The following is a 14095-nucleotide window of genomic DNA, read 5'->3' on the forward strand; positions in this document are numbered from 1 at the left end:
GGTGTAGAGGGGTTAGGAACTAAAAACCTGGTAGTTTAAGGGGTTAACGAGCTAAGAACTTGGCGGGGTAAAAGGGATTGGAACTAAAAACTGGACGGTGTAGAGGGGTTAGGAACTAAAAACCTGGTAGTTTAAGGGGTTAACGAACTAAGAACTTGGCGGGGTAAAAGGGCTTGGAACTAAAAACTGGACGGTGTAAAGGGTTTAGGAACTAAAAACCTGGTAGTTTAAGGGGTTAACGAGCTAAGAAGTTGGCGGGGTAAAAGGGATGGGAACTAAGAACTTGACGGGGAAAAAGGGTTAGGAACTAAAACTTGACGGGGTAAAAGGGCTAGGAACTAAGAACTTGACGGGGTAAAAGGGCTACGAACTAACAACTTGACGGGGTAAAGGGGTTAGGAGCTAAGAACTTGACGGGGTAAAGGGCTAGGAACTAAGAACCTGACGGTGTCGGGTAAAAGAGTGGCAGGAAGCCAAAGAAGGAGATGCATTAAAAGTATCTCAAGGACAAACTGAAAGCATTTCACGAGCTCTTTATTTCAACTGATACAGTCAAACTCAAGTCTTTTTGCCATTTTCTTCCACTCTTGAATTTCTGAAACATTAAAGAAAACAAGTTAGCTAAGCTTGAATGTGTCTTTAGTGGTTCAGCTATATCCCTCATGCGTCTTGTGTGAATATTCATCCACCTCTCTCTTTTTCTCTCTAAAAAAAGTGGTACAGCCATTGGGGCGGGAGGGTATGATCGAGTTTAATCAAAAGAAAGCTAGGGTATTTTTCGGGATAAACCATCCCGCGCCTTATGGCCGAAGGACGTTTGGCTGACAAGCCATTAACATCTCTTTGCTCCTTTTCTTTTACCTTTATTGTTATTCCTCAATTTCTCCTGGCTTGGGGCCTTTTGGGTCTGGTTTCTTTTTTGAATCTGCAAACGAGGCAAACAGACAATTTATATAAAAGGAGTTGTCGACAGATAAAATAAAACAGTTATCGCACTAAAAGCACAAAAATGGTGACCCTCCCCCAAATAAGGCGACCAAAACAAAAATAAATGCCCTCCATCAGAACAAAATAAAAAAGCTAAACAAAAACGTTTGGGTTACTTTATTGAAATCATACTCTAATCTTGAGATGCTTTAAATACGGCACGTTCTTCCAGGAGAACCAGCAAATTTTACAACCGTATGAGCGCAGAGCTAACAAATGTAGTAAGCACCCACAAATGTAACAAACCCACAATTGTAATAACAAGTTGCCCACAAATGTAGTAAAGCCGTGATGCTATACAAACAAAGAAAGGGGATTGGGCACTTTGCCAAAAATATATATATATATATATATATATATATATATATATATATATATATATATATATATATATATATATATATATATATATATATATATATGCTGTATATTTTGTTAACCGCCGGAATTGAGGGGAGTGGGGAGACAGACACCGCCTCCTTCCTTTGCACGCCAAAGATTTGTGTGTGAATGGGGGGGGGGGTCTGACTTAGGCATGCCCATGAAGGAGAGACGGAGCTGGCCTTAAACACCACCAAGCCAGGGGACGTGTTGTTTCGAGCCAAATCTTCAGGGGTGTAAAAAATATTGTAAAGGGGGGTCAGAATACCTGTTCATAAGGCCTTCCCCTACACTATGTATCAAAATATGAGGCCCTCCCACAAATCAACGCTCAAAAAATCGCAAACGTCACCCCAAACATAGCAAATTTCCCTCCGTTAAATAATGACCCTTTCCTTATCGTAAGATTATAAGAAATTGTCAGATAGAAAGAATGCGAGTGTACCTCCGCCGTCCTCATCCTCGTCATTGACGGGCTGAAGTTCACTGTCGCCTTGAGCTAAGGAGAAAACGCAAAATGAGTATGTCAAAACTAGGAACAACATCCATGCGTGGATATTATCATTAACTCTTTAGTGTTTAAGCAATTGCGCAAAAGTGAAAATAAAAACAGGGTCTTTCTGGGAATAGCACTTTTACGCTAATATATAAATGCCAACTCTCCCAGTTTTCGCGGGAGACTCTCAGTTTTTAGCCTTCACCTCCCAGCAAAAAAAATCGAAACTTCCTATATCTGTAACCTCCCGGGAAAATTCATCGAGAATTTCTTATACAGTTTTTTTACTTGAAGCACAATCTCAATCCCTGGTTTTTGAGCTCTCAAGGTTGGCAAGTATGTTAATAGACCATAGCGTTCCTGCTATTCCACATTGTACACTGTCAAATCTTAAAACCCATGAATGAATTTTCAGGCCTTTAGGGTCAGGGCCGTAGCAGTGGGTGAGCCCCCCCCCCCCCCCCCCCAATATTTTGAAAAATTATAAGGAAATGAAAAATAGGGGCGTGTCTGTCCCCCCCCCCCCCACCCTCCCAATCGTATTTGGCCTGCTTCGGCTCTGGAGGTAAAAAACCTCGTAAAAAACCTTCGCCAACAAGCTTTTCATTTGAATTTTGCACAAAAATCTTCTTTTGTTGCACAATTTTCATAGCAACTTAGTTGTGCAGTGGGTGGTCTTACCGTTGCACTTGTACATCAGCTTCGTCTGACGAATGTCGCCGGCGCTCAAACCATCTCTCTGACCGATTTCGGCGCCTCTTTGAATTGGCTCCATAACGACGGCATTCAATGCGTTATTTCCTTGGTACTTGGAGTAATGCATAATGCTACCGTAGTCGTAATCCTGGCCGCGAGAATCCACGAAATAACCGTTATCTTTTCTGAAGTTACTTTCGGCTCCTAAACAAGACGAGTTCTGGTTTAGACGTTTTCAAACATATACAGCTATTTTAAATAAGGGTTGGACTCAATTGTTCCTGTCACCCCGCTACGGTGAAAACATGCTTGTCTCACAAGGGTTACTCACCCTTTCGGATGTTCTTGAAGTGGATATTCACGTACTCGTCTCGGTCAGGTCGTGAGTGCTCGTGGAAAAAGCCGATGCCGTGTCCAAGTTCATGAACAACTGATCCAAATGAACAGGGGCTGCCATGGAAACCAGTTATGTGATCAGTAGATGGAGTGAATGAATAAGAAGGATAGAAGTGGGGGCAGGGGAGGCAGTAGGGAGAACTAACGAAAAAGGGCAATATGAAGGGGATGTACTTACTTAATTGAGATTAAAAATAGAGATAAATAAACGCCAATATGGAAAGGGAGAACTTATTTGCGTCTGCTACCAATAGAGGACTTACTTGCGTGTGCTACCAATAGAGGACTTACTTGCGTGTGCTACCAATAGAGGACTTACTTGCGTGTGCTACCAATAGAGGACTTACTTGCGTGTGCTACCAATAGAGGACTTACTTGCGTGTGCTACCAATAGTGGACCTACTCGCGTGTGCTACCAATAGAGGACTTACTTGCGTGTGCTACCAATAGAGGACTTACTTGCGTGTGCTACCAATAGAGGACTTACTTGCGTGTGCTACCAATAGAGGACTTACTTGCGTGTGCTACCAATACAGGACTTACTTGCGTGTGCTACCAATACAGGACTTACTTGCGCGTGCTACCAATACAGGACTTACTTGCGTGTGCTACCAATAGTGGACTTACTTGCGTGTGCTACCAATAGAGGACTTACTTGCGTGTGCTACCAATAGTGGACTTACTTGCGTGTGCTACCAATAGAGGACTTACTTGCGTGTGTTACCAATAGAGAATTTACTCGCGTGTGCTACAAATAGAGGACTAACTTGCGTGTGCTACCAATAGAGGACTTACTTGCGTGTGCTACCAATAGAGGACTTACTCGCGTGTGCTACCAATACAGGACTTACTTGCGTGTGCTAACAATAGAGGACTTACTTGCGTGTGCTACCAATAGAGGACTTACTTGCGTGTGCTACCAATAGAGGACTTACTTGCGTGTGCTACCAATAGAGGACTTACTCGCGTGTGCTACCAATACAGGACTTACTCGCGTGTGCTACCAATAGAGGACTTACTTACGTGTGCTACCAATAGAGGACTTACTCGCGTGTGCTACCAATAGAGGACTTACTTGCGTGTGCTACCAATAGAGGACTTACTCGCGTGTGCTACCAATACAGGACTTACTCGCGTGTGCTACCAATAGAGGACTTACTTGCGTGTGCTACCAATAGAGACTTTCTGTCTTGCCTCTCCGGTGTAACCAACTCGGGCTCTGCACTTCCTGTATAAACAGAATTCATAATTACGATGCATGATATCCGGCATCCTAATGGGATGGCGAAGGTATCATATAAAAAAGATAAAAAACAACTTCCAGACTTTTGTAATCTGAATAAGGGGTGCAATCTTTTCCTCCCAGTCACATTGAAACTCGATGTGATCGCGTTCTCTTCTTTGTGATTTGTACATACCCGTCATATTGAAACTCGATGTATGCGTGTTCTCTTCTTCGTGGACTGAACCTTAAACAGGTCCTTGACATCCAGTGGTTCATCGCTCTTTCAGCCAATTCTCTTCCAGCTTGGTCTAGTACACAGAACACGAATTATTAGCTTGCGAAAGCAATAATTAAATAGTTATAACAATAATGATAATAATCAGCCGGCGGAACGCTGGATTACCGGAGCGCATAAATAACGTGGTCGAGTGTAAAACATGCCTTGGCGCCTCAGGCAGCCGCTTTTTTGTGGAGTGAGAAAAACCAGAGAAACACCCTCTGAGCAAAGGCAAGAATCAACTAACTCAACTCACGTCTGGAAAAGGAATCGAACCTGGTAGGAGGAGCTCAAAAAAGTAGCATTAAAAGCGATATTCAAGTTAAGAAAAGAAATGGGAGAGCACTTCAGACAAGATATCAAACTAACTCTCCGCCTTTTTGACACCTTAATACAACCAATCCTACTTTATGGAAGCGAAATATGGGGAGCGGACTACAAGGGAAAGTTAGAAAAAGTTCCAGTAGAAATGGTCCACACCAAGTTTTTAAAACGGCTTCTCGGCGTAAACCGATACTGAAGCTCGAACGCGTGTAGGGCTGAATTAGGACGATTCCCTCTCAGAACAAAAGCAAAGTGTAGAGCGATCAAACTTTGGCTTAAACTTTCAAACAACAATGGGAATAACGAAAAACTCTCCCGCAAAGCATTCGCTGCCATATCTAATTATGAAATCAAGAACTTTTGGTATAGAAAAATTAAACAAATACTAGACCTTGCGGGTAGGAGCGATATTTGGCTGACTGACACAAACACTCATGAAGCAACTTACAGTTTTCTTCAACAAAGGCTTTATGACATTGAACAACAGACATGGCTTAGCTCTATTCAAAATAACAACAGAAAAGACCAAGCCCAAAAGAACAAAATGCGTACGCTCAGAAAATTTAAACTGTCCCACAATTTAGAAGATTATCTAACGGACGTAAAAAATATTGAGCTTAGGATTGCCCTCACCAAATTCAGGCTAATAAAATAAAACCTCCCCATGTAGGTATAAAGGTAATAGGTTGTACCTCTCGCCAGTATGGGGGTAGATACCCAGACAAACACATACACAAACATACAGGACAGACACACAGCTTGTACTCTCACCAATATCGTTGCTGAAGGTGAAAGGGATTTTTCCCTGAGGCCAGAGGTAGCGGTTCTTTAAGGCAGCACGTCGAACCCGTCCATTCTGGTGCGCGAGATAAGCCTCTTTTTGCTCCTTGGTCATCAGCATGTCATCTTCAACCAACTCTAAGTTATCAAAAGGCTTGCCTGAAAGACACACGTTTAACGTCAACGTTTTTTTTATTTTATTAAAACTACCGCGGTATAGAGAATACTAAAGATAATTTGGATTCAATGACGGCATATTTGGTACTGATTTGTAGTATTTTAGCGTTTCAGATTCGCTAATTCGAACAAACCGTTTTCTGTAAGAAGGCCATTTCTGCATTTTATCGGAAGAAAGTGTCCAATCAAATAAACTTGTGTGGCGTGATGTAATAAGTTTTGATTTTATTTTCTAATTAAAAAAAACGAATCTTTTTCTAGTAATGAAATTAGCAGATCAATAAAAACAATATGAAATACATTACAAGTACCTTCTGCCAGGCAGATCAGAGCCGAGACCAAAACTCCAGCGAATATAAATCCTTTCATGGTAACTGGAAGGAAAAAGAAGGGCAGCTCCTGTCAATGCGACTTTCAGAGCCAACTGAAACCAGCCTGTATTTTTGCTAGAGTAGTAAAGTCACAAAGGGATTGTGTAAGAATAATAGATAAACCCTTTTTCAACCTTATAATGGGCAAATGAGATCACCCTTCTTGCAGGTGGTCGTGTCTAAGACATGGAATGGCGACTCAGGCAGCAAAACCAGTAGAAAAACCCTTTGAACAAAGACGTGAACGCAGTGAACAAATTAGCAAAACGAAACGCACGAGGAAGTCTTATTCAGCGTGCAGTATTTATGTAGCCGCAAATAAACAGGCAATAGTCCAAGTGACTCTCTTAAACTTACATTTTATGGTTGAAATATCAATATATTGGGCTATATTTTAGCAGCCCAAAATACAGTAAATTTAGTAGACATTATCTAAAATACAGCGAAAAATGTTAAAAATCCTGGCTACGCCGCTGGTCCCCTTAATGTTTTCGACAGGTGGATTTCAGGAAGGGGCGTTTTACCCTTAGGTTGAACCATGAAATATCAAGGACAGTACATCACTTTAAGGTATTGCGTCGTTATATAAAAAATATCGTTAAATCGATATTATTTTCCATATATTTTATAGTTTGCGGGACCTGAAATCGATCTGAAATCTATATCATATTATCAATGTTCCACTATACCAGGTATTATTGGTAGTTTATATTTCATTCCACGAGAGTGGAAGTTCCATTTTCGCGAGTATTAGTTTTCCCGACGCTGGGTTAAAAAATCAACTATAGGCTCTGAGCTATGACATTACGTTTGAGGCTAATTTGGCAAGTCGGCCATGTTGAGAACATAATATTTTTTCAAATTTTAAAATCATGTTGACAGAACTAGTCAGAATAAGCATCAATGGAAATGAAAATTGATACAAGCCACTTGACAAAAACGCGCCTTATTTTAATTCACTTTACAAGACTCTTTATCGGCCATTTCTATTTAAAAAAATATGAAACAGAACTAGAAAATACAATATATACCATGAAAGAAAATACATAAGTTTTTCATGTCGAAAGAACAGAAACCAATAATTGAAAAGGTATGTCAAACGCCTCTGTGAAACAGAGTAGTTGCGCTTGTTGTCAGCGGTCTGTTGGTCAGCGGCAGACGCATGATAGTACGAGCGAAGTCCGCCATGTTTGATTAGGAATAAGGTTGTCACCACACCGCGCGTATTGCACAATCGGCTTGGTGTCAGAAGAGGGACAAATCAATCCGAAGAGACCGAAAAAAAAGCTGGCCGGAAATGTTAGCTAAAACCTTTAAAAACTTCGGGCTCCGATTCAACGATGATTGCATACAAGCGAACTATCGGGGGGGGGACTGGGGGGTTTCATAGAAACTAGTGGGAGGCGCGGATCGCCCCTCCGGGCCTCCCAACCCCATCTTAGGCTTGGGAGGCGCGAATCCCCCCTCCGAGCCCCCCAGCCCCGTCTCTTTTCTATGTATCAGCCCCCCCCCCAACCCCATCTCAAGAAGATAATGTTTCACGTACACCAATAATTGGGGCAATTGTACATGTAGGCGGATAATGTTTCACGTACATCAACAATTGGCGCAATTGTGCATGTAGGCCGGGCGCGTCCCACGTACATCAATAATTGGGGCAATTGTGCATGTAGGCAGATAATGTTTCACGTACATCAATAATTGGGGCAATTGTACATGTAGGCGGATAATGTTTCACGTACATCAATAATTGGGGCAATTGTGCATGTAGGCCGGGCGCGTCCCACGTACATCAATAATTGGGGCAATTGTGCATGTAGGCAGTTAATGTTTCACGTACATCAATAATTGGGGCAATTGTGCATGTAGGCAGATAATGTTTCACGTACATCAACAATTGGGGCAATTGTGCATGTAGGCAGATAATGTTTCACGTACATCAACAATTGGGGCAATTGTGCATGTAGGCCGGGCGCGTCCCACGTACATCAATAATTGGGGCAATTGTACATGTAGGCAGATAATGTTTCACGTACATCAACAATTGGGGCAATTGTGCATGTAGGCCGGGCGCCCCTCCGAGCCCCCCAGCCCCGTCTCATGCAGATGAGGCCCGCGTAGATTGCTAATGAGGGCCGTGAAAACGAGGAGGGCCGCCAACCTATGGGGCGCGGAACAACGGCCGTAGATTCAAAGCCGCTGGCGTGGCGTTTAAACCTGAGTTCTACTCGAACACCTCGCTCCCGAACTCCTCGCGAATTTCTCACAGCCTCTTTTTCATCTTTTCGCGTGTCTCTAGGGAGGGCCCTTTCCTGCTTTTTTTATCACTCGGTGCGAGGCCGTGTCGAGCTCTGATAGCGGCCTTGAGCGCGTAGTATCTCGACCCCCAAGGACTTGCAATTAGACATCCGTCTGTCCTGTGGTATACCGAGCGTTCGAAGGATGAGGTGCGGAAAGGATTATTGCGGGTGGCTAAAGGTTTGCCACGCAAACACGTGCGGCCGGAGGTGCATGGACACCTACTGCAAGGTGCACCTCCAAAGGCTCCGTAAGGGCATCCCCCTCCCCGTGCCGTGCAGGATCTGCGGCATAGGGACTCGGTCGAAGACGCGGTTGTGCGCCCCTGCGGAGCGAATCGTGAAGGGCAGAGGATGCGTGGCGTCGAGAGGCGCGTTTGGAAATGGTTCGCACTCGTCCTGTCTGACATCGCAGCCCGCGGTACGGGCAATTGATACTGGGTGGCACAAGGCATACTCAAACGCCCGTCCTGTCCGACACCGCGGTACGGGCGATTAGGGACTGGGTGGCACAAGGCATACCCAAACGCCCGTCCCGCCGGCTGTGGTACGGGCAATTAGAGACTGGGTGGCACAGGTCATATCCGAACACTCGTCCCGCCGGTTGTGATACGGGCAGTCGGAGACTGGGTGGCACAGGGTATACCCAAACATGGACGCTTATATGGAGGAGATTCTCGATAGCAAGCCTGACAAAGAGGCGCCCGCCGTACTGGCAGGGCTGGTCCAGAACATCCTGGACGAGGACATCCCCGACGATGTCAAACACAAGCTGCTTAAGCCGCTCGTACCGGCGAAAGTGTGGACAGAGGAAGTCGACCCTTTGTTGCCGGGACGGCGACAAGAGGGCCCAGAGAGCTTAGACCCCGAGGAGTACTATTATCTCTTCGTCGGCGGCGCCCATCTTCGGTTCCCAAGCGTGGATGCCACTCTTCGGGGCCAATACATAAGCGCCGGTGTTTACCAGGAGATTCTCGATAGCATGCCTGACAAAGAGACGCCCGCCGTACTGGCAGGGCTGGTCCAGAACATCCTGGACGAGGACATCCCCGACAATGTCAAACACAAGCTGCTTAAGCCGCTCGTACCGGCGAGGGTGTGGAGAGAGGAAGTCGACCCTTTGCTGCCGGGACGGCGGCAAGAGGGCCCGGAGAGCTTAGGCCCCGAGGAGTACTATTCTCCCTTCGTCCGCGGCGCCCATCTTCGGTTCCCAAGCGTGGATGCCACTCTTCGGGGCCAAGACATGAGCGCCGGTGTTTACCAGGAGATACGAGATCTTGGTGGAGCAGGTGTCATTGCTCTAAAGCCGGTTATGCGGGGGCCCGATATTAATGACGATGGCTCGGTGTGGTGGGTCTCGCACGAGCGGGAGTCTCTGCGGGCAAACACCGCTGGTGCTCGAGATGGTAGACCCCGACCGGCGTTACAGACTCTTTACGGTCGTTGGTAAGGCCCCCGCAGAGCCATTGGCGCCAAACACAGAGGAGGAAGGGCGATCGGAGCACAAGATTGGTCGTTAGTCAAAAGAGGGGGCCAAATCGCAGTCGGTGCCCTGGAAGGCATCAATGCGGGTATTTGGGAGAAAGGACGAGAGTACCTCGTCTACGTAAGATACGAGCTTCGCCCTCTACCTGAGCAAAATGGTGAGCCTGGGACAATGTTTGAGCGAGAGGGGAGTGACGCCTTCGCTAACTGTGTTGTGAGCTATGTTGCCGACTTCTTGAGGAATCGCGGCACCTCGCGCTCCCTTGGTCTGACCAAGACACGAGGCAATATCCTCGAGCGATTTGACAAGAAGCTGGCCACTACGGGATGCACCAAAGAAGACCTCTTTGAGATGGAAAAGAAGCTCGAGGTAAAGCTAGTAGCCGTGGACGCCCTGGGTAACGTCCTGTGGGACTCGAGGAAGTACAAGACGAGGATCACCATCCCTTGCCACAATAACCACGCCTGGGCGAAGCTTCCGACTGAACCACCTGCGATCGCGAGCGTCCACGGCCTAGACTTCGAGGCTGAGGGGGAGCTTCGTTCGTTATGTCAGGAGAAGGCGGCGCCTCGCGCCACAAAAACGCGCGAGGCAAAAGTGCGAGAGGTGCGCATTCGCTTTATAAACAGGGCGATCCCCAGAAGCACGAGGATCTTGCTGTCGCTGTGTGGGCGCGTTATAGTCACGCACGAAGGCAAACTGTACCGATCGGGACAAGACGAATGGGCTATCGACAGGGCGTTTACAGACGAGACTGGATATGATCCTCAATGGCTCCCTGATGACCACCCAGCCTACCAAGAGTACACCGAAGCTACGCACTCGATGGGAGGTGCAATAGGGTATCGCTTCAAGAAGTGGACCCAAAGAGAGAACATCAGGCCAACGTCTCTAATACAGGGACGTCGGGCGAGCGGCGCAGGTTGAGTCCAAAGTGTGGAATAGCAAGGAAATCTTAGGGGCGCCGCCTCATGCGCACATCGACATGCGTGCGGCGTACCTAGGGTGCGAGGATAGTGACTTCGGCGGCGCCTCGGACGCCATTGATCTGGTACGGAAATACGGCTTCCCTACGAACGTGTATCGTATCGCGGATGTTGTGGGACGACCATTGAGCGTGGTTCTTCAACTGACCGGGGCCATTCAGCTGACCGAGTGGGGGTTCTTTGAGGCCTGCCACCCCTACACTTCCGGGAGGGTAGGGCAGCACTTGGAACAAAACGAGGGTTGGATCACCACGCCAGAGCTCAATGACCTGCTAGACTCGGGTGACCTCGTCATGGCCGCGGCGAGGGAGGTGTTCTATAGCGTCGGAAAAAAGGACTCCATCAAGTTCCCCCGCTCCATCGCGTGCCGCCCCAGCGGCGAAGACTCGCAGTACCCTGAGGGTCGAGATCTCGCTGTCCGTTTCGTAGGCAAGTGTGCTCGCCATGGCGACGAGTCCTCGATCGTAGTCCGCGACCGTGAAGAAGCCGCGTATCTGACAAACCTCCTTGCGGGCACCGACCACTTACTTAACTTCGAGCATGCCGACGGGGCTCATCTGATCCAATAACAAGACGGTGTCCGGCGCTCACAATGGTACCATATCAGGGCCTTCGTCTTGGCGTACACAAACATAGCGTTGCGACGCATGTTGAGGCGGATCCCTCGCGAAGACGTCCTCCGAGTGTGCACAGTGGTGTGAAGCTCGTGGAGCGAAATCCGAGGTATGGAGAGTGGCGCCACAAGAAACCTGGGTACGAGTGGCGACCCGAAGCGGCTTGGGGTCCGAAGAGCGGGGTGCTTGGCTAGGGAGCCAAGCACTGCGTCGAGTCTGCCGTGCGATCTAGTGGCCGAAACCTCTGCAAGGATGTATCTAGCCGGCCAGGGAGGATAGGGGAAGACCGAGTGGGCGGTGAGCATGTTCCGCGGCCGCAACGTGGTGGTGCTCACCCCCGAGAACGACCTAGCCCACGATCATCGCAACAACCCGCGCCTCGCGTGCGCGGGGCGCGCTCAAACCTACCACCACTACCTCTGCATACCAGCGGAGAAGCCGGTAGAGGAGTGGAGAACTTCCGAGCTGGGGAACAAACTCGACCGTCTCGCAGAAGTAATCATCATTGACGAGTGCTGTAAGGTACAGACTAAAGTGCTACGCGCCATCCTAGGGTATCTCGCCACGCGGCCGTGTCAGGTAGTGTGTTGTGGCGACTATGGGCAGGTCCCGCCCTGGGGAGATAAACAGGGGCCTCACGATATGCTCAAGGAGTGGGCACAAGGGAACATCCGCTGGTTCGAGTCCGAATACCGCTGCCTGTGTGAAGACTGCGGAAAGCCGTACAGTACATGCAACTGCGGCTCTGCCGCGCCCTCCTCCAGGCTCCACGACATAAAGGGCCGGATTTGGTGTCAGCCAGATTCTTAACAGCTTGAGGTGTTTCGAGAGGAGTGGGATGGGGTGGCGTTCGACGCGGCGATCGAGCAGGCCCACCCAAGCGATGTGTGGGTGTGCTCGACCAACAAGATGGGGGCCCTTGTTCAGCAGCGATTGGTAGAGCACCACAGGAAAAACTACCCCCGATTGCCAGCAACCATCCGCTTTGACCCCGATCCCAGCATCGCGCATCGTTATCGCAAGCAAGGGCGGCCGGTGCCCGTGCCAGGCAAAAGGGGTGAGAAGGTCGACGCGTACAAAGGCACGGTAGTCGAGGTTCCTCTCGACGCGGTCTTTAACGGGCTTCCCCTCGAGTGGAAATACGCGGGCTGGGGGACGGTCCACCGGGTGCAGGGCAAGACTATCCAGACTCCAAGACGTCTGTTTATCGTAGACCACAGCTTAGAGGGTTGGATCACGAATGCTGTATACACCGGCATCTCCCGCGTGCGGCTCGCCGACCAGATAGTCCGCGTGATCCACATTGAACTCCGTGCCGTCATCAACCATGAGGATATTAAGCCATGTGAGAGGTCCCTCTGCATAGATGCCAGCGAGTTCGCGGGAGACGACGGCCGGGCTCTTAGTCCTCAGTGGGCGGGCGGCTTTATATCGTGAAGCAACGTCAACGACAGTCAGGGCATACTTGTACCCGCGGTCGGTTGGCAAGAATAGCAGGTCCGACTGGTGGATACGGTTTGGTATCTGCTCCGAGAAGTGGGCGTAGGTAGTCGGAGGAGGAGGTGTCTGTGTGTAGCCCCCGACGGGCTGCGAGCTTACCCACTTGCGCACTCGATCTTTGGAGGCTGAGCCTTTGGGAAGTTTGGCGTGCAGAGCGGTCACTCCCTGGAAGCCGCCTCTGGCGTAGTATATAGGACGAAGGAACGCATCGAGTTCTTCGTCGGACATGCGCTTGCCGTTCCGGCGGGCCATTACGTGTGTATACGTATAGGTATACGCGATGCATTGCAATGCGTTGCAACGCATGTATCAGTCTCCAACAGGCGTTTGCCGTCTGCTACGCCTTCGGCGTACGTGCATACGCACTGCTGCGCGAACTCGGTCTGCAATCATCTTATACGCATACGCATGCGTATACGCGCAGCATGGAAAAAGGCCGCCTAGACGCAGCGCAGAAACACGTTTCAACGGCAGCTGCATCACAGCAAGCGGCTAGCTGCGTAGCCGATGGCGAGAGCGCCGGCGCCAATGTACGCCAACTCGGCGTTCTTCTTGCGTTTTGCTGGAGATGTAGTTCATGGCGTTCGCAGAGGGGTCTTTGGTGAAGTCCTCGCGTAAGACCTTGCGCCCAACCCAGCCGATACCGGCGACGAGGCCGGTTATGACTGCGGCGTCGGTGATGGTCTTTGTAATCTTGCGTTATATGCACGGACGTGCGGATATGGGTGGGGCCCTCGTGTCTAAATGTCTGCTTACTCCATGGATAACAGCCGAGATTTGCATTGTCCGGGAGCGCGAAGCGCTGTCGCCGGAACGCGATCCTTGGTCTGCTGTGCGGCCGCTAGCAGGGCGGGCGGCCTTGCGGGCGGAGTCACGTCGTCGGTACCTTCGGTAGCATGCAGATCGGTAGCTCGCTGGTTAACAGCTGGTGTACGAGTGAACGCGGCAGCTAGTTCCCGCCTGCGGGTGTAGAGGCCGATCAATGACACTAAAAGGCCAGCGACCCCGATAACCGAGCTAGCCGATCAAGCAGAGTTGTTTTCCGGGACTGGTGTGTGTGCCGAAGGCATCTTCGGCGCGCGCAAGCCCTCGCGTCCCTGCG

General features: G+C 49.0%; 1 protein-coding gene across 1 annotated transcript; it reads right to left on the bottom strand.

Moving 5' to 3' along the window:
• Positions 1–517: 517 nt before the first annotated feature.
• On the bottom strand, positions 518–6210 carry LOC125567947 (nematocyst expressed protein 6-like). The gene is made up of 9 exons (XM_048729052.1): positions 6051–6210; positions 5554–5721; positions 4375–4489; positions 4116–4184; positions 2892–3010; positions 2546–2764; positions 1814–1867; positions 862–925; positions 518–595 (listed from the first exon to the last, which is right to left on the bottom strand). Exons 1-8 carry the CDS (start codon positions 6106–6108, stop codon positions 870–872), a joined length of 858 nt encoding a protein of 285 aa, XP_048585009.1. The 5' UTR covers positions 6109–6210; the 3' UTR covers positions 518–595; positions 862–869.
• Between the last annotated feature and the right edge of the window lie 7885 nt (positions 6211–14095).

Source organism: Nematostella vectensis, chromosome 6, assembly GCF_932526225.1.
Source record: "Nematostella vectensis chromosome 6, jaNemVect1.1, whole genome shotgun sequence".
In the NCBI taxonomy this organism is placed as follows: domain Eukaryota; kingdom Metazoa; phylum Cnidaria; class Anthozoa; order Actiniaria; family Edwardsiidae; genus Nematostella; species Nematostella vectensis.

Excerpts from the sequence above, each read along its gene's own strand:
- LOC125567947 (XM_048729052.1), bottom strand. The coding sequence starts at position 6,108 with ATGAAAGGATTTATATTCGCTGGAGTTTTGGTCTCGGCTCTGATCTGC. Across the intron at positions 3,011-4,115 it reads TCTATTGGTAGCACACGCAA|CCCCTGTTCATTTGGATCAG; the intron begins GTAAGTCCTCTA and ends TTTCCATGGCAG. Across the intron at positions 2,765-2,891 it reads CTTCAAGAACATCCGAAAGG|GAGCCGAAAGTAACTTCAGA; the intron begins GTGAGTAACCCT and ends CGTCTTGTTTAG.